Consider the following 20,369-nt stretch of genomic DNA (forward strand, 5'->3'; position numbering starts at 1 on the left):
CTTGCCTTTAGGTGAAATTTATATATTTTAGGAAGTCAGAAACCCTCAACTTTGGTTCTTTTAAACCTTCAAGAATTGCCATCCCTTCTGCTTGAATTGGGCTTCAAGCATAGATTGGAGAACAACCTGCAGCCATCAGCCTTCCATGCCAATGTCTCAGTGTATATCCTACTCCACTAGTTCCTATATTAGGAAGGAAATACCCATTGTCTTCCAAAGCATTGTTCTTTAGTACTCCACAGTGCAATCTCTAATGTTCCAAAGCATCGTCTTCCAAAGCATTGTTCTTTAGTACTCCACAGTGCAATCTATATATATGTATATAGTTTTGTCATCTAGATTTTAACCTATATATTTATAAGTTACATTGGCATCCCTAACACTATTAATTTTATCAATACAAACATGAAACTAAAAGGTAAAATAATAATTATATCATCTTGATTGATGATAGCGGATAACGATGTTTTTGGGGGACACGATCAATATTGTAGACGAGGAGAGTGATGACGTCTCTTAGTAGTACTATCGTCCATTATCATCAATTCATATGTTAAAATTATTTTTATATTTTTATATATAAAATCATGATGTTAAAGTGATGTAAATATTTTATTTTTCTAATTATAAAAATACTAATATAATTTTTAAAATATAAAGATTAAAATATTTAAAAAAAATTAATTATAAAAAGAATAATCTATAATTAACCCTCCCACAGGATTTAATGCCGAGGTCTTGAAGGCTAATTAAGAGGCCAAAACCAGGGTTTACCCGATAACTAAGGGATTTAATGTAATGACCGATTAAGTCCTCCGCGCCACTATTTCTGCAGGGGCGGCTCCCAGCGTCCGCCTCTTCCTCCTCCTCGGCTCCGGCGGTCGGTAGTGTCGCTGCCCTGCGGTTCTCTTGGCCATGAGCGGTGCCTCTTCCAGCTCGTTTTAGTTCGGACTCGTCCTTCTCCTACCCCGATCTGTCTCCTGGGAACTCTCCTCTGAAGTAAAAATCGGATTTTTCTCGGGGTTTTGCCCTCTTTTCCCGCTGCTCGATCTCTTTAACAAAACGTTATGGGGGTTTCACTGGCTTTCATGGTTTCGAGGGGTTTTGGCTGCGATTCCTCGTAAAATGTTAGTCCATATCGGCTTTTTAGGAAAGATATAGTCTTTCTGCCAAAAAATGTCAAAAGATCTTTCTGTTCTATCCAAAAACTCTACCCTAATGCGATTGCTTTCTGGACATGGAAAAGAGATATTTTCGATTCATTTATTGATTTTGCTGTAATAAATTCTGAAGTTTATGGGAAGAAAGCGTCAAAAGATCCCTTTTAATGGATTAAAGTTTATGCTCCAAGTGATTAATTAAGTGGGTTAACATTTGTTTTGTACATTTATCACTGATTTAAACAGACTTAATGCTAATATGCAATCCTCGGTGTAAGAAGTAAGATGGTCGAAATATACGTCGAGGCCAATAATAATTAGATGCAAATGATCCAACCACATCATTAGATTGGATGAGTTGCTGCAGTGTTTGAGAAGGATTTAGCTGCAATCCGATTAATAATTCTTTTATCAGCTATTTACATAGTTATGGTTTATTTTGCTTAAGTTAGCCTGTGTGTCTAATGTGGAAGCCATCTCTCACATACATAGAATGGAGGACATATGCACAAGTAGAAGGGTAAACTAGGATATCTCCGTTTAGTTTCTTTTGTTTCTCATGTTGAATGTGCATTGATCAGGATACAAGTTTCGACATGGCCGAAATGCTGGTGATCAGAGAGAAAAATGAAGTGAAGAATGGAAATAATGAGCCTGTTGATGCTGATGATGATGAAGATGAGTTGTCTGATGACAATGGGGAGGAATATGAGAACCCCGATACCGATAATGGCAAGAAAAATCTGGGTGGAGACGAACAGAATGGAGAAGGAGAGGAGGACGTCGAGGGTGAAAGATCATGAGGATGGGGACGACGATGTTGCCGGCGAAGACAAGGAGGAGGACGAGGAAGATGGTGTAGAGGAGGATCGGGAGGACAAGGATAAAAGAGGAAGAGGCGCTTCAACCTCCAAAGAAAAAGAAGTGAGACATGGTTTTAGTTGTAGTTTGTTTTGTTCTTTCAAGATCAGAGCAGACTTCAAGCACAGCCATTAGGAAATAAAACAAGAAAACTCATGCGTGCAGCTCTATTTTAGTATCAGAATTAGAGCCAAATGCAGCTCAATTATTCCTCATCTAACATAGCTTGACTACTTTTTCTTTCTGCTCATCTTTGCTGCTCTAATTTAGTATCAGAATTTTCAAAACATAGACTCAAATGCAGCTCAATTATTCCTCATTCAACATAGCTTGGATAAGTTCTTTGTGGAAAAATGTAGAATATAGCTTGAAAATGAGACAGAAGCTGGTTTTGTGGGGTAGAATTAAGTCATGCAGGTGCTTCTACTGCTGCTTCTCTCTACAGAAACAAATCATAGCTTGAAGTTTTCTGATGATGGGTTAAGTGAAATGGATTGAAGAGAAGATAAACAAGGAACACAGATATAACCAATGTCAAATCTAATTGACAAATGTTTGTGTGAATTTTTAGTACATATTTCCACACTTTTTTAAATTTTCCTTGCTCTACATTTCATTTTTTTCAGTCTTGAAACTAATTCTAACTTAGGAATAAAAACATAGCTATAGATTGACACAATCAAGTAAATAAATTACATACATATTATTTACCTAGATATTCCTTTCATTAATTAGTATGCTGTTTCAAGTTGATTCTCAAAATATTTTTTATGTCAAATTATTTGGTGAATTATTGGGTCCGAGTTAACCAAATCAGCTGAACTGAAATATGAGATAATCACAGTCAGTTCAAATTTTTTTTGCTTACAAGACTTTGGCATCGACTGTGATACCATTAACAATGATTAAGAATGGATTTGATTCACAGAATCAATAGTTCGAATACTAATTGGACACAAGAAATAAATTGAGAACTAACTTGAAACAGCACCCAAAGTCAAAGAGCCACCTAAGAAGTTTAGCCTTTGTGTATTTACATTCACATACATACATTCATGCATAGCATATCTGTGTCTGAAGTCAGCAATATTAAGAAGAAGACTAGACATTTAGGCTGTCCATGATAGAGGTGTAAAGCACAGAGTGTTGTGAAGTCTATCCATTATAAAATTGACCATACTATGCCTACCACCAACATCTCCATGTTAATAGCCTTATCTGATTTCGGCATCACAAATTAGATAGATTTACTTTACATAATGGCAACAAAATCTTTTGGATTTGTGACGTACCCTCTTTCTTCTTCCAGGCCAAATCCATTTTCAAAAAATGACAATCAAGCAGATTCTCCTCTCCTCCCACTGGCACAAGATCAGCACTTGAAAATAACGGCAGTTCAGAGCTTAAAGATGATGGTAGATCTTCAATTCTTCTCCAACATCATCATGTCTTCTCGGTCCAACAGTAAGCAATGGCAGATAAGTTTCCACTTCGACTTGCCCTGTTTCCTCTTCTATCGGTTGAGTTTTATCTCATGGTTTGATCAGTTTCAGATGACCGGCTGGGAATCAGTGCAAGATGGCAGCAGCCACTGCGATTACATTGATAGATGCTACACAAAAGTAGACTGCATGGTCCCATGCGAAGCATCTGGCCACTCACCAGGCACGGTGCTGCGTGTCCCTGATTCCACGTCCATGGCCTAGTTTGCTGCTGCCTCCCTGCATGATTTTAGGGAGAATTCAAGCAGTGTTATCTTCTAACTCAAACTTATATCTACATTGCACACAGTTTGAGTTGATGTCTCATGTATTAAAAGCAGGAGCAACAAGGTCTCAACTGTAACTTCAATCTATCAATTATAAGAAGGTTTTTGGTATAAGAAAGGAATTCAAGTCAATGGAAAACTACTGAAATGTGTCTGAAAATGGATACCAATTTCAACTGTAACTTCAATCCATTGATTTATCTTAAAAAGGTTTTTGGCTTAAGAAATTGAATCGAGTCAATGGAAAACTACTAAAATGTCTGAAAATGGAGACCAATTTCAATTACAACTTCAATCCATTGAGTTGTTTAAGAACGTTTTTGGCACTGGAAATGGAATCAAGTTAATCGGAAACTACTGAAATGTGTCTGAAATCAGGAATAAATATTCACATCTGACTCTAGTCCATGATCAATGACGTGAAGCCTTAATGAAAAATGCATGCTCATGATGTATGTGCAGGTACGGTCACATAGTGTGTTCAGGCTGTAGTCTTGCATTAGCAACATGCTAAGCTCATTATTCCTTGAACTAAATGGAGAATGATGTAAAGAACAAAACCAAAGAAAATCTAGGATGTTCCTTTGACTTCTTCCTTTACAGCCAAGAAAATTTCTTCAACAGAACAACTCGATATATGGAATTATCCTGGGGTACATGAATTTCTCTATATAAGGAGCAATTGTGGCAGGGAATATGCTGCCTGATTATAGATAAGTGATGGTATACATACTTTATTTGCGTTAATGAAAAATAAAGGTAATTTTTTGCTCATTACCTATATATACCTGAAGAAGTTCATTTTGCTTCAGACCTATGCCAGCAAGTGACAGATTTCCTAGACACAAGAAAAAGAAAAGGGTTACGGCAACAAGGACTTTCATATATAGATTTGGTTTTTATGTAAATAAAGGGATAGGTGCTGAATTCTGGGAATATAAAATTTCTAACCTGTAAAAAGTAAATTTATGGTTGTGCTAAGATAAAAGGTCGTCACATTTGAGGTTGGACTATCCTCTTTCCCAATATTTCCTTCTCCAGATAACATTGCTCTTTTGGGTCTCAGCCTTAGAATCGGATCTCATGTATCCTAATTCTTCCCTGTTGATAGCATATATCAAAATTTACAGCATCCAGACTTGTCTTTTGCTAGGCCTGGATCTCCTGAATAAGATCGTTCATCTGTATGGTTCCAGAGTTTATCATTGAATAAGCAAAACAATTCTCGATATGCTAGATGGATTTTACCAAAAATCTTTGCATGAGCAGAAGCCATATCTGAAGTGATGAAAGCGAGTAGCATCTCGCACAATGATTTCCCGTCCTACGATTTTGGATATAAACTTTATTGCAGAGTGACAGTCCTTGCAGACTCTTAGGTTCTTCATAATCCTCAAAGTTGTGTTCTCAGGAGTACTGATCAACCCAAAAGCAATAGCAAGCTTTTCGCTGTGATGACTAAGTAATTGCTCCTTCAACTCCTCATCAATGTCGTGCAAGACAGATTGGGTATCAGGAACAAAACCTGCTTTCTTAATCTCCTTCCAGAGCTTTGCAGCCATCTGATATATTGCATCCCTCTGTGGGTGCAATCCATCATCAACTCCAAAGACATGAACCTTGTTCTTTATGTGTGTCCAGCTAAACCCTTGCTCTTTCTTCACTCTTTTATCCTTCATTAGCTTCCAAATCTTAGCAGCATCATCCCATCTCCCACATGCAGAATATACATTAGCAAGTGCAGAATAAGCACCACTGTTAACAGGATCGATAGCCAGCAATCTTTCTGCCGCAACCTTTGCCAAGTCAGCATCTTTCTGAACTTTGCAAGCAGCCAGAAGGGACCCCCATGCTATGGCATCTGGTTCTACTGGCATCGTTTTTATGAACTCTTGGGCATCCTGAGTTAAACCAGCACGCGCAAACAGATCAATCATGCATGAATAATGGCTTTGTGCGGGTTGGATCATATACTTAGTCTGCATCTGTTGAAAATAATGCCTCCCTTTCTCAACTAGTCCTGCATGTGTACACGCTGAAATCACACCAACATATGTTATATGGTCGGGCCTCACGCCTGTGCTAATCATATTTTCAAACAAGACTATAGCTTCTTCTCCTAGTCCATGTTGAGCCAAAGCTATGATCATTGAGGTCCATGAGACAGTTTCTTTACTCTGACATATCTGATAGAACACTGTCTTTGCTCCTGCAATGCTTCCAGATCTAGCATACATGGTGATAAGGGCATTGCTCACAGAAACTGACAGTCCTGTTGATCTGATAGCTCTGCAGTGAATCTGCTTGCCATGATCCAAGGATGCCAAGCTCGAACAAACACTCAGTATTGCAGCCAGCGTGTAATGGTTTGGCTTAGGACCATTGTCAACCATCAACCTAAAGAGATCCATGGCTTCACTATTGAAACCATTTTGAACATACCCAACAATCATAGCTGTCCAAGCAACAACATCCCGATAATTCATCAAGTCAAAGATTTCTCTAGCTGGTTGTAAGTCTCCGAGCTTAACATAACCCTCGAGGAGTGCAGTAAAGGATACGACACTAAGATCAGAAGCCATTGTTTGTTCAAGAACCCTTCGAGCAATTGCTACCCCACCAGACTTGGAGTACATTGAGATCAAAGCATTCCCAACCTGCCCATGACATGGCATTTCAGTTCTGACTATACAGGAATGGATCTGCTTTCCCACTCTCAACAGTCCTAGGAAAGCACAAGCAGAAAGAGCACTGGTTAACGTGAAATTATCAGGGACCACAGACTGTTCTTTCAGCATACGCGAGAAGAACTCCAATGCCTCCTGATTCAGGTTATTCTGATTGTATCCTGCAATGATCGCATTCCAAGTGACAATGTTACGATCAGTCATCTCGTCGAATTGGTCCTGAGCAAGATCCATTCTTCCAGACTGAGAATACATCGAAATCATAGAATTCCAACTCGATACACTCCTCAATCTCATCATATCAAAAACAGCCTTTGCAGTCTCTACGTCCCCCGACTTTCCATACATGTTGATCAGGGAATTAGCTACGACAACAACACCACTCAGCCCAAGCTTAGCCACAAAAGAATGCACCTTTCTACCCACATCCAACGCCTCGAGGGCTGCACAGGATGAGAGCACATTAGTAAATGTGAACTGTGACGGTGGCACTCCAAACCGAACCATCTCCAGGAACACAACAACCGCCCGTTCAAATTCTCCCATCAGATTCAATCCCACAATCATCGTGGTCCAAGAAACAGAGTCCCTCTGGGGCATTTCAACAAACACCTTATTCGCCCTTCCAATCATACCACCTTTTGCATACATGGCCAGCAAGGTATTCCACGAGAACGCATTCTTGAGATGCATCCCGTCGAAAACATTGTGGGCATCGGTAAAAAATCCAAACTTAGCGTAGAGATTGATGATATTGTTCACGAGGTAGACGCCGAGGTGGAGGCCGGCCTTGACGACATGTGCGTGGATGGATCGGCCGGCGGAGACGTTCTCGGTCCGCACGCACGTCTGAAGGAGAAAAGCATATAAGTCTGCAGGAGGAGATGGCCGGGAATGGATCGACCGAAGCCGAGTGAGAGACATAGAAGAAGAAGAACCACATCAAGGCAGACTGCTTCAGTTATATATATATATATATATATATATATATATATATATATATATATATATATATATATATATATATATATATATATATATATATATATATATATATATATATATATATATATATATATATATATATATATATATATATATTTATATATATATAATAAATTTGAAGTTCAATCATATTAAATTTCTAAAAAATGATTTGTATATTAAGATAATTATGAAAATTTAAGATCGATTTTTCCAAAAAAAAAACAACAAAGAATCCTTAATGGATCTTCTTATTAGGAATAAAAAAAGACATTAATAAAATAGAGAATTCAAGAGGATAATTAATTAGGTATAGCTTTATATTTTGAAATCATAAATCAAATTGTACAACCTCAAAACCAACCAAACTAAACAATTTACTTAATTTTTTTATTTTCATATTTATTAACACAGAGTTGGCAATTGATTGGTTAATCAAAAGACGATTTTGGTACTCATTTAACTTAATAATATATTTTTATTTAACAAAAAAATATTTTAAAATCATATGTTAGCTCAAACTCCAATTGAACAGATAATTAAGATTAAAATCCATCTTTGACTTCAAATTTAATTTGATTTATTCTCTAACCTTTAAATTTACAGAAAAAGAAATGAAAAGATAATACCTCTTTATTCCACATGCAGCCAGGAAAACCTTTCTTGGCACAGTAGCCAGGAAGATTCTTCCACATGCAGATTTGAAGAACATGTACACAGTTTCCTTGTCAAACTTCCTTTTGACTAGTGTTGACTATTCCAATACAGCTTCCTTGTCAACCAAGCCACCATCCATCCTTCATCTCCTATAAATCCTCATTCATTCATTCATGACTCCAGTACTACAAAACTATTCCACAAAGAGAGAGAGAGAGAGAGAGAGAGAGAGGAATCCATTTGGAATCTCTCATTGTTTTGGTCCTGGTCATGGCTTTTGTAGGGTATGATGTTGCTGAAATATATGTAGATAGGAAACTCTTCAAGGAGAAGATGGAAAGAAGGGAGAAAGCGTTGGAGGGAGAAGACCTCAATGGCAGAAGAGACCAACAGAAAGGAGGTAGGGAAAAGAAGAGAGGAGGAAACTTCAAATGGAGGATCTTTAGCCTAGTCAAGAAAATACACCCTAAGCTCAGTGAAGAAGGATGATGCTTCTTCTAGTTGATATACAACTCTTCTGGATTCACCATTACTGTGCTCATGAAGAAGAAATCTTTGCTCTCTTGTTTGTAGAGATTAAACTTGTGTTGCCCATCTGGAATTTGTAGGGAAAATATTTGATTTCTCTTGTTTGTCACCTCTTTTCATTTGTTCTTTTGTTGTCATTGAATTTTGTAAAACAAAAACTAATTTTTAGTAAACTCTTTTTTGAAACTAATGACTAATCGAATCGAATCGGAGTGTTAAAAACACTAAAATACCTTAAATTTTGAAGAGTGTTAAAGAACTTTTTTTTATATTATAAAGATGAAAGACAAGAAAACTATGTTGATGTAATTATTCTCTTTCATCTCTTCTCACCATCTTCCTATTTCCCTCTCTCATCTGTCTCCCTCTCTGATCACCATCCTTTCTTTTCATATTCTATCAATCTCAAAATCTAGAAAAAGCAGGGATTCAGTCACTTGTTCTTGTGGGCTGCCCAGTTCTACAAAATTTGACACTAAAGTAGTGCAAATTCCTCAGCATGCTTAAATATTTGACGAGATTAAACAATTCATAGCCAACATAATCCCAAGTTTATTAGTTTAATGAATTGTTGGTTACTGAATATTAAGAAAGAATCATTATATGAACTGTGGAAAGAATCATCCAATCATAACAAATTGTATCTTAAAGAAGCAACAAATGGTCATGTTTGGGGATTCAATTTATACAACCACAAGTCTTGCATGTTACAAAAGATTTTTGCCAACTTTACCTCCAGAATCTCTCAGGGACTAACATTAGCACAAAAACAGTCTAAGAACAGTATGCAAAGTCCTCCAAGTGATGGTGCAAATTAGAGCTACTAAATTGGATTTCACAGCCAGATGAACATTAAGCTAAAATTCGAACTCCAAGTGAGCTGACCAAAACATTGCACTCTGATGTCAGAGGATTGTGCAACCACATCTGTTATGCTTTGGGGCTTTCGATGGTTGCTTCTCTGTGAACAAGTGTAATATTAGTACCGATAATGAGTTAACAACAATGGGTAAAGGAAATAACTCCAGGACAAGTTGCACATAGACAAACTACAGAAATTTTATCCATGTCAAGCACTGCCATCATCTATTTCGAACATATTCTGAACCATGGAGTGGTTAGACTAAATGTTCATTACTACAGGTATATGATCATTACTACAGATATGTTAAGTTTGAAACATCAATAGAACCGGTACCTGTGTGTCAAAAAGGATCGAAGAAAGTTATTGTATACTATGAGAATGAAGTCCAAACATTTCGAGATGTCAAAAATAGTATATGAATATAGTAATTTATCTGCTAAGAACACCAAGTGAATGATAGTTATATTTAACTTTGAGAACTTGAAGTTTGAAAGATCAATAAAACCAGTGCCTGTATGTAAAAAGGATTGAAGAAATTGTGCAATATGACAATGAAGTTCAAAGATTTCCAGATATCAAAAATAGTATATAAGTAGAGCAACTTATCTGCTAAGAATACCAAGTGAGTGCTAGTTTAATTTAATTTTGAGGACTTGCACTTGTTTCAGCATATCAAAGGCATGAATAATCTGGTATTGTTTGTATAATCAGCAGCTATTGGAAATATTTGTGAATTTATTTGTCAAAGATGCTTACTCTACAACTGATCGTATGTCCAAATTCACTAGTAATAGCTAAGCTAGAGAATAATCACTTATCCGACAGCCCATTGGCTGCTTACAAATCCACTTAGCCTTATACCACTGACACATAATATGAGATCTCTATGACCCTTGTCCTACCTTCTTTAAGTAGATCTCCAGAGAACCAGAAGAAAAAGAACGCAAAAGAAATAAGACAATATATTTAAGAAATATTGGATCAAGATTAGTCAATCATCCATCTTCTTTTCTTTGGAGATCTACTTCCAAATTTATTTAAAATACTTGCTTCCATATTTGTATTGTCTTGATTGCCATTCCCTTTTTGTACAGATTCTCAATTAAGCTTATTGATCTTAATTTCTTTAATTTTTGTTTTTTCCTGTTTTTGCATGATCATGGTTATGCTGTATAGAGACATTAAATTTCCAAACTAATTTTTTTTCCAAAATACAAAACAAAACAAATTGATTAAAGTGAAAAAAAGAACTTTGACCTAAATGTCTCTCCAATCAAAAAGATTCCAGTTGATCTTTCTCCTTCTAATATCTATTGTAGACCTAGAAGGTGTTTTGATCTCCATCACTTGTACTTTAGAGAGCATACTTAAAGAGCAGATAAGATACGTATTTAGTCAATGTTGTTTCATAAAGACAAAATACCATGGATTCTATCAGTAAGTTACTATTTCTGTGGTATGCAAGAACCAAATTATAGTGCCTCTGGACATTGATCATTGTAAAATGACAACAAAAGGAACAGAAGAAAGTGCTTGGACTTAAAACTCATTTAAAAGGTTGCTTGATTAGTGATACTAAGTTCAAGTGGGGTTTCACATTATGAATGGCTATAGAGAGTTACACCCACAAACGGTATAAAATATAATGAACTTGAATATATAAATTTTGACTATTATTTTACTGAATAGGCAGTGACTAGTCACATTATTACATTATCATACCGCTCTCTGAGGCACATGACATGCTTGTATATTTATTATTCTTAAATGTGTATTTCAAAGGCAGAAACTTTAACGAGATCTTGTTGCTCCTATGTGATGCTTATCTGCTGTTGCTGTCATTTATGGATAAAAGAATTTTCGTTCTTAGGATCTAGGCACAATACCATATACGTTTGTAGGGCCATGTTCAAACAATTTGGCAGTGTTGTGAATCGACATTTAATCAAACTAAGTACAACTACAAATTAACGACATGACATAATAATTCAAAATACCAATTGTGAAGCAATTAGTGAGCATGATCAACAAAAGCCCATAAGCTGTATCACAACAATAAGAACTCAACCTGATAAGACATACAAAGTTGATATAGAAGGCTCATGAAATCTGAATTACTTTGCTATCAAAAATGGTTTTTAAACAGAACCCCACTACCATTTTGCATCACCAAATAGATCAACTAAAAGCTCAAACTGCCTACATGTCATGTAGCATGCAATAGAATCCCGATATACCATAAAGTAGCTCAGAAGCATATTACAAAATTTACCATTGTTCTTGTCGAGTACAGGAGGTCGAACTACAACATGCATGGTAATTACACCACCAGGAAGCTCACCAACTGGTACCCTAGACTCAGCAATGGTTCGGTTGTTCTCCAATATTTTACCCGCATTTATGAGCTTCACGTCATTGATTGTTTTAGGAGCAATTTCTTTATCTAAAAATAAAAAAAAAGAGTCCAAAATTTTAAAATCATGCAGGAAAGGAACACTAGAAACAAGAAAGTTATGTGAAATTTAATGATCCATAGAATCATAAATTCAATGAAAACCATAACAATGATGAGAACATAGAAGATAATGACAATCGCCATATCACTGAAAAGAAGAGGCATTGATCCAACTAAAATTATCCATTAAGTCAAAAATTGGTTCTTTGTAGGCTAAATGCAAAATAACATTTCTAAATTACATTTAAGGCACAGATTTGTGAGTAAAACATGTCATAGCAATACATTCGATAGCATTAACCAACTTTTGTAATGCTTAATTTCACCTCAACCATTTGTCCAGCTTGCATGCCATTCCAAATATTGGATAGTAGTTCCTGGCATCAAATGATAATTTTTAAAAAGAAAAAAACAACAGATTACCCTTTTTTGGCTATCATCAATGGAAGGGCACATAAGCATGCATTAGTTGATAAAATACAGAAAGCAAGCATTAGTCCAAAATCCTGATATCTGTCTTCATCCAAACTAATGAAAAAAAAGAATTCTGGTCTTTATGGAATGCAACTACGAATATAAGATATCAATTGGAAATGGTCAAAGACAAATGTGAAGCACCATAGACGGCAGCTAAACCAATTCAAAGAACAAAGTAATATCTATCATCTTGGAAAGGAAAGATCAAATATGTTGACAGACAGCAAACTCACACTGATCCAGGTACTGGAAGTTACATAGAACTGTGCCACTAGACCAATAACATAAAGAAAAGGAAGGCAAAACCAAGTGCTGATTACCTCCTCCTTGTGTGCACGGGACAGTTTTAAGCAAGACATATCAGAAACATGGACAAGCAGGACATCAATGAGAAAATTAATGCTTCTCCATGCTAAGATACTAGACCATTTGGTTAAACATCTAGAAGAACTACGTACATGAGCAAAAGCTACACTGAATCCATTCATAAATCCGGATCCACATAATCCTTATCTGCCAAATGAAATAAGAAATCCACGAGAAACAATCCGTCCAAGAAAGAATAGAAAGAACAACTACAAGAACACTACATGCTGTTGCCAGAATTATCAAGCTCTGACCTTGAGGCCACCGATCGAGTATGAATTCTTTGAGAGATGCCACGGTGGTGGAAGGATCATACTTGTTCGGCCCGATGTCTGTGCCATCAGAGAGCCTAAATTTGAGCTCAATCAAGTCTTCTTTTGCCATTCTAGATCACCTCCAAGAAAAGAGAGAATCTTGGATTTAGTATCGCATGATATCCTCGCTCGAAATCCAATCTCCTAGAAGAACAATAGAGATTTTGAGCAATTCGATATCTACAAACAAATCACTTCAGAATGTCGAGCAAGAACTGATCTTTACGACAAATCCCAAACGCCCTTCTGCCGCCGCGATCGAGCCTCCAAAGCCGGCAGCAGAAAGCCCCCCCCCCCCCCCCCCCCCTCCTTTTGGCAATAGATTTCCAAATCCAAAACCAAAGAGCAGGGGGTCTCAGCGATCGCCCAGATTGAGATCTCGTGATTCCGGTTCAGGAAGCCGAGATCAATCCCCCCCAAGGAGGGAATTCCTCGCGTAAAAATTGGATCTTGATTTCTTTGATCATGCCAAAGAGGAATCCCGCGTTGGGAGTCTCCCCTGTTGACATGGGCCGAGAAGGAGCCGAAGAGGCGACTTTTAAAGGATACTCCTTTTTTCTGTTTTCCACCTCCGGCCTTCACTAAATTATTATTTTTTATTTTATTTATTAGTATTATTATTATTATTTTATCATTGAATAATAATAATAATAATAATAATAATAATAATAATAATGAGGAGGAGAAAAAATACTATAAGGTCCCTCAAAATCAAATTGATTTCTTATATAAATATAATATGTAAATTAAAATATTTTTATCCAATTAATTTAATTTTATTGTACAAAACTCTAATTATAGTAAATATGTTATATATTTTTCCCTTACAAAGTCTAGCTTTCACCATTGGATGCTCCACAATAGTTCAAGAACAAGACTCTCTCAAAGTTTCCAGTGGTGGCTTCTAAAGGGACCCAAATTAGAGTAGAAAAAGAAGAAGAGGTCACAAAAGAAAGAATCAAATTTTGAAGCCAAAGGGGAATCATATGTGATCACTAATAAATGAAACTCTAGAATTTAAAAGCTTTCATGTAAATTAAAGGATGTGTGAAAGAAAAGATGATAAATTGGATTTGTTGAGCTATACAATTTATTATTGTTTTATATATACAGCAGGAATATGGCTAAAATAATTAAACATTATTTTATTAGTGCCTATTGAATAATAACCAAAACAATAGATTTATGAAGAACAATTCTAATAATAAAACTATTTAATTTTTTTTACATGAGAAGAATTATGAAAAGATGTGATAAGTGTTGAAATGTGTGCAAAACTAAGTATATAATGTAAACTCAAGTACTACACTTATATTTTTGAGTTAAATATTAGGTAAAAGGGTATATATGATGGATGATAAAGATGTTAATTGGAGAACCATAAATTCTAAATATTTAAATTTAAAAAAATTTAAAAGTATCCATCCCATCAAAATCTTTATCAGGTTGTATTGGAGTGAGATTATAATTTTGTTCATGAGACAAATGCAATAGAAGATTCTAAAACTTATGTCTTGATGTAATAGAAGATTCAAAACTAAGTAGAAGCCCAGCTCAATGGGTGGACTATTGCAAGGATTCTCAAGGCATCAAAGGTGTTTTGGGGACCTCCACAAAGGAGCTCCATTATTGACACAAAGACATGGTTTCAGATGAACCAGAATCTTGGCTGACCTAACAATGGTGACAGGTACTAAATCACCATTCCTGTGACATGTCCCCATCCTGATTCCCAGTGAAACCTCCTGTCTAGGGTTCCACCATTTGTGTTCAATAAAACTGTTCCTTTTAAGTTGCTGTTGCAATTATTAGGTTGGAAAATTAACCTGCAATCTTCTAATATCATCATCTATTTTCTTTTATACAGTGTTCATATGTGAATCTCTTCTACTGTACATATAAGAGTGCATATACTAATTCTTCTCATGGTGGAGTAGAGTAAAATTAACAACTCTTCCATGGTAGAATGAAAATAAATTTTCACTTACAAGAGATTAAGGGTTCAAATCTCATCTAATAAATCAGTCAACTCTCATTCAATACAGAGATAGAAAAATCTTAGAATTAAATTTTATCTTTATTTCTTATCCTTTGTAAAGAAAAAAAAACTGAGATAGAATAAAAGAATTTTGAGCCTCTGAACATTTCCTTGCAAAAGTTTGAAGTCCAAATCTAACCTGCAGGATGTCAGGCTAAACATAGAATGAGTCAAAATGAAGCATTAGGTTTTCTTTCTCTGTAATAAGACAACCATAATAAATGAGATTTGTATATGATGGGCTCCACTTGTATAAAAATTCATCCAAACCTTACCTGCCAAAGTTGAAGTCAGAATCTAAATGGAAGGATCACAAGAAAAAAAACTCTAAATTAACTAAATTATTGCATTGGATTTGCATTGCACTTGGACAACTATCATAGTTAAGAAAGCTGGAGCAAGAATCCTAATCTTATTATTAATGCTCATAAGCATAAAGGCAGAAGAATTAGTTCTTGTGGACTTTCTTAAGCACACTCTGTGATGTAACCTTGAAAACCACCACCCACCAATCCAGCATTTTCTCATTCCTTTTGCTGAGGAAAGATTTTGATTGATATATGTGGCACACTGCACTCCACCACCTTATAAAATATATGTTTAAACAAACATGAGATGAAGACAAAATGATTTGGCATCATTATTGTAGGGGGCAATAAGAGGCACCCACCACTCTCATGTCCATATTCTATTGTGGATGTTGGTGATGTCATACCAATGTCTGCAGCACCACAGAATGAAGTTCTCCATCTTCAATACTGCAGCCTGTTTGGCCTGCACCCACCAAGGCTATGTATGCCTTGGACCAGTACAGCATGATTGCAAATAATTTGATTGAATGAAAAGATAAAAAAAAAAAAAAGGAACTCCAAGTGCATAATTCTTGATTTTGTCTGATATGGTCAGAATTCAGATTCAATCAGATACATGATATTTATTTTAAAACATAGTTGACCAATCAAGACTCCACAAATACATCCATCCATGTGAGCATGATGATGATGTGCCATCAACTCATTAAGTATTATGACATGACATGATACCATCTAAGTATGTCCGGTCAACATGACATCCAAAAGGCATCATTGGCTAGTAATGTCACAACTTAAGGCAAATAAAAGAAAAAAAAAAATCTTTTCAAGGTATGTTCTTGAGCTTTTTATGACTTCAGTCTCGGAGAGATCTTGCCACATACGCTCAAGTCTACCATAAAGGAAGTGAGATTTGGAGGAGCAATCGCGTTGGGTGTTTTAGAGGGGCATCCGATTTTTAGTGTCAATGAAGTCTGCTTCTGAAATAAATTATTTCAAGATTATAGACTTTTCTTGTTGTGTATGAATGAATTAAGATTATCATGCTAATCATGGTCTCCTGTCGTAGCTGCTGTATCATTCCAGGAAGCAATTTGGTCGAATTTGGTGACCAATCAAGTTCAAGGTTGGGGTTGACCTTTCAAAAATTTGGTGAAGGAAGGAAATATCTGAATGATCGACGGTGCAAGTAATCAACCTACCTTTGACAGCCAGAGATACTGTCTGCAAGAGTCAAAATTCAGATGCAAATACAAATGAGATCGTAGAGAACTTAAAACAAGGAAATATGAGATGAACTGAATCTGCAGATTATATAGCTGAGATAGTTAATACAATTATTGTTATTATGCAAATTAATGTGATGGATTTTAAATACCGAGAGTTATCTAAGTGGTTGTTAAGTGTAACACTTGATAAACTATGTTATATATATGATTATAATTTTTATACATCTTAAAATGTAACAGAAGTGTTTTTCTTACTGCAATTACAAATCACAGGGATAAAAACTACACAAAAAAAGGTGTATTTTGCTATCTAACTATGTCGAAATTTTTCTCGAAAGGATGATGAACATCAATAAATCGCTCGAACTTGAATCAAGAAGTACAAGACATCGATAAAATTTTATCGAAAGAATGATAAAGGAGAAGATACATACAAGACACTGATAACTAAGAACTCTTATACATCACAAGAATTTATTTATAGTCCCTATTTATAGAGGGGTGAAGCCAAGAGTTTGACTACCCGAAACTTGTAATTTAACTATGACTCTTAAATCATCTTCCTATTTAATCATAAATTTTAATTAACTGCACACACTTTTTTGGTTCTGGTGCATTTGTAACAAGCAAATGATACAGAAGTCAGATCTTATGTGAATCTTCCTGTCAATGCTAGATGAAGCCAAAGCATGGAAACATTACACTGTTTGTGAAAATGAACTTTTGATGCCTGTTCCAAGCAAAATGTAGTGGAGGAGGCATGGACCCAATGAAGGTATCATTTGACATAATGCAGATGCTTGAAGACAGCATTTAGTCATGGACATTCTATGCTCATTAAAAAGTGGCAAGCATATGAGAGCCAAATGAGATGCAGTCCATCAAATTCTGCCTTCTCATGAATTTTACTCTGTAGGCATCTGCTAAATGCATTTTTCTGAGCTGTCCCTCATGGGGTAGTGTTAAATAACCTGTAAAAGTGCAGTACAGAACTTTGCAAATGTAGCAAGGCTTTCTTTCAATGCCAAAAGCTTAAGATTCTTAAGCACTTGGCTTCACAAGAAATCACAAGGAGTCAAATAAAATCATATCATATCCTATAGAAAAATGTCTTTGAAGAGAATTGACAAAGAAGTCATTGATAAGTGGTTCCATATTGCTGCACTGCTTCCAGACAAAGAACAACAAAACCATATCAAAGTTTCGATCCATGAAAAAGAAAAAATCTTGCTGAATTGATTTGATTGCAGAGAATGAGATAGTTATGAGTGGGCATAAAGATATATGTGAAGGAACCTGGTGCTGACCTTCACAACTTTCTCAATTAATATTACAGTTCAGGCATTTTGAATGGTAGCATGAAAAAGAAAGAAAGCCATATATTACTACAATGAAATCAGAAAGGTTTGAGTCTACAACTCAACTTATTTCATCTCTCATCTCATATCACTCTAATCTTTGTTTCCCATCACCTTGTAACTATATCCCTTTCAACCTAGGCTCTGTTTCCAATTGAAAGCTCTGATATATACTAATTTGATAACAGAAGTGAGGTTCTCATACCAATTTTTGCAAAGATAAAAAGTAAAAGGTTGATACAGAGAGGAGTGACTCATTGAGACTCACACTATTATATCTTCTTCTTCCATCTCTCCACACCATTTACAGTACAGAGGGTGTTAGAGAATGACTGTAAACACATCAAGTGTCATCATCACAATACCCTTAGTGATCTTATAGTTATCTATATGACTTCACATGCACCCATGCAATCATTAATCAAGTTTAATTTCCAACAAAATTAAGCCTGTAATCACACACAGTCTCATGCTTGCACAGCTCATCTGCTCCATAGGCACAAGGGCCGCAACTATTTCCTCAATGAGCATCATCTTCCTAGAACTTGAAAGGCATTTTAGGATCTAAATAGCTTCATTTACACCAAAGACAAATTCTCTGGATGAAGTTTCACTCTTCTGCGAGACGCACAAAGTTTCCAATTTCAATTTCAGTTCATTAACTTGCATCTTAGGCAAACTATTGCAGTAAAGTAGATGTGCCCTTCGAATGTTCATCAGCATCACAGAAACAAATTCTGCGTTATTATGCCATGATGATGTGATTTGCAGACAGTAGAGAACTCAGAATTGGAAATAGGTTTCAAGCAGTTTGAACTACTTTTATCAGAGGAATTCTCTTATGTGACTTTGACATTTTCACCAGCCTGGAATTTAGCATCTAATCTACTTTGTCAGTACACTTACATGAGATTCAATCAGCACATTAGCATCATGGGGACAAAGGCAAGGAAACATCAGAGATGAAATATTTTCTTGTGTAAGTACTGATAACCTTGCATATATCTGAATCTATATGTTTGAGTTTATACTGCTGTGATTCGAATCCGCACCCGGTGTGTTCATGTTGAGAATTTAATTATCGATAATCGGTCTTGATCGAACTGATTATGATTAATATACATAATCAAATAATACATTTCTTCCTCATTGACCAATATTATTTAAGCAGTCTCCTAAATCACTATTAAATATCACATGCGACTTGAATGTCATGTGGGTCACACTGAATCTAACATGACAAAAAGATGGAAGACTAACACACAAGATTTATGATTTGAAATAGAAATCAATGTGATTGTGCTGCTCAAATAAATTTCGTAGCAGTTCTCACCGGTAACTGTTGTCAACACTAAAATTCCTCTTTCAGATGCAAAATGTCGATGCTTACATCACGCTGATCTGCTTCGGTAACGCAAACCATGTTTTTGAACTGGTACTGGAAGAACATCACACACACACACGAGCTCTAATCTCGGCATGGTCACATTCTGAACACTGTGATGCATGCTTGAAAGCTTTTCTCTTGCTACACCATCTTGTTATCAAGCTGTTCTTGTGGACTTTGGGCTCTAAAGATCACAAGTGGCTGCAAATGTGATTGTTGCATGCGGACTTCGACGAAGGTGTGTTGCATGGAAACGACGATGGTAGTCTGTGATCTTCATCCTATTTCAAATTGAGGTCTTTTGGCCGTAGTTGAATACCATATTATGAATCCAGATTGATGATAGACGTTTACCATGAGATTATAATCAAATATTCAAATTACAGAAAAAGACATTTGCAATTTAAATTAAGAGAGAGAGAGAGAGAGAGAGAGAGAGAGAGAGAGAGAGAGAGAGAGAGAGAGAGAGAGAGAGAGAGAGGACGAATGAGTCTATAAATTTTGAATCCGAAGCCTTGTGTTTTGTAACTCAATTTTCTTCCAATGCTCTCATCTCTGACTAGGAAGAAGGTTGATCGCTTCCTTACCACCTCCATGCAATCCTCAAAACCTCCGTTGGTCACCAACTCCCCAAACCCTCTTAGCTGCGTCAAGCAGAAAGTGCTCGTAGCGTCTCCACCATCATCTCCCTCCTCGTCTTCGTTCTGGGACGACGAAGAAGAGGTTGAGGTGGTGGAGGACGACGATGGTGATGCATGTTGGGCTACGTACGGTACGCGGAGTCGGCGTTTCCCGCCGCCGTTGCCGTTGCTGGCGAGGACCGGGAAACTGACGTCCCACATGCCTTGGATCCTGGAAAGGATCCACGAAGACGACGGCCGCCGGCTCGTGATCCGAGAAGTTCGAGTCAACCGCCATGAATAC

General features: G+C 36.3%; 2 protein-coding genes and 1 long non-coding RNA gene across 6 annotated transcripts; 1 reads left to right on the plus strand and 2 right to left on the minus strand.

Moving 5' to 3' along the window:
- Window positions 1-794: 794 nt before the first annotated feature.
- Window positions 795-3,466, plus strand: LOC135612675 (uncharacterized). Of its 2 annotated transcripts, none has more exons than XR_010487043.1 (3): window positions 795-1,127; window positions 1,742-2,084; window positions 3,331-3,466. It is a non-coding gene; the product is annotated as an uncharacterized LOC135612675 (long non-coding RNA). The 2 variants fall into 2 exon arrangements; XR_010487042.1 differs by having other exon boundaries at window positions 795-999.
- LOC135612674 (pentatricopeptide repeat-containing protein At2g22070-like) lies at window positions 3,028-7,417 on the minus strand. Of its 2 annotated transcripts, none has more exons than XM_065109244.1 (3): window positions 4,741-7,417; window positions 4,578-4,627; window positions 3,028-3,742 (listed from the first exon to the last, which is right to left on the minus strand). In XM_065109244.1, the coding sequence occupies exon 1, from the start codon at window positions 7,398-7,400 to the stop codon at window positions 5,034-5,036; it is 2,367 nt and encodes a 788-aa protein (XP_064965316.1). In that variant the 5' UTR covers window positions 7,401-7,417; the 3' UTR covers window positions 3,028-3,742; window positions 4,578-4,627; window positions 4,741-5,033. The 2 variants fall into 2 exon arrangements, with proteins under 2 accessions (XP_064965316.1, XP_064965315.1); XM_065109243.1 differs by having other exon boundaries at window positions 4,568-4,627.
- A 1,859-nt stretch (window positions 7,418-9,276) lies between these two features.
- Window positions 9,277-13,687, minus strand: LOC103985173 (membrane-anchored ubiquitin-fold protein 3). 2 transcript variants are annotated; one of them, XM_009402802.3, is made up of 4 exons: window positions 13,349-13,687; window positions 13,063-13,266; window positions 11,783-11,953; window positions 9,277-9,606 (listed from the first exon to the last, which is right to left on the minus strand). In XM_009402802.3, the coding sequence occupies exons 2-4, from the start codon at window positions 13,190-13,192 to the stop codon at window positions 9,551-9,553; spliced, it is 357 nt and encodes a 118-aa protein (XP_009401077.1). In that variant the 5' UTR covers window positions 13,193-13,266; window positions 13,349-13,687; the 3' UTR covers window positions 9,277-9,550. The 2 variants fall into 2 exon arrangements, with proteins under 2 accessions (XP_009401077.1, XP_064965317.1); XM_065109245.1 differs by having other exon boundaries at window positions 13,063-13,683.
- Between the last annotated feature and the right edge of the window lie 6,682 nt (window positions 13,688-20,369).

This window comes from Musa acuminata, chromosome BXJ2-5 (genome assembly GCF_036884655.1).
Source record: "Musa acuminata AAA Group cultivar baxijiao chromosome BXJ2-5, Cavendish_Baxijiao_AAA, whole genome shotgun sequence".
NCBI lineage: Eukaryota > Viridiplantae > Streptophyta > Magnoliopsida > Zingiberales > Musaceae > Musa > Musa acuminata.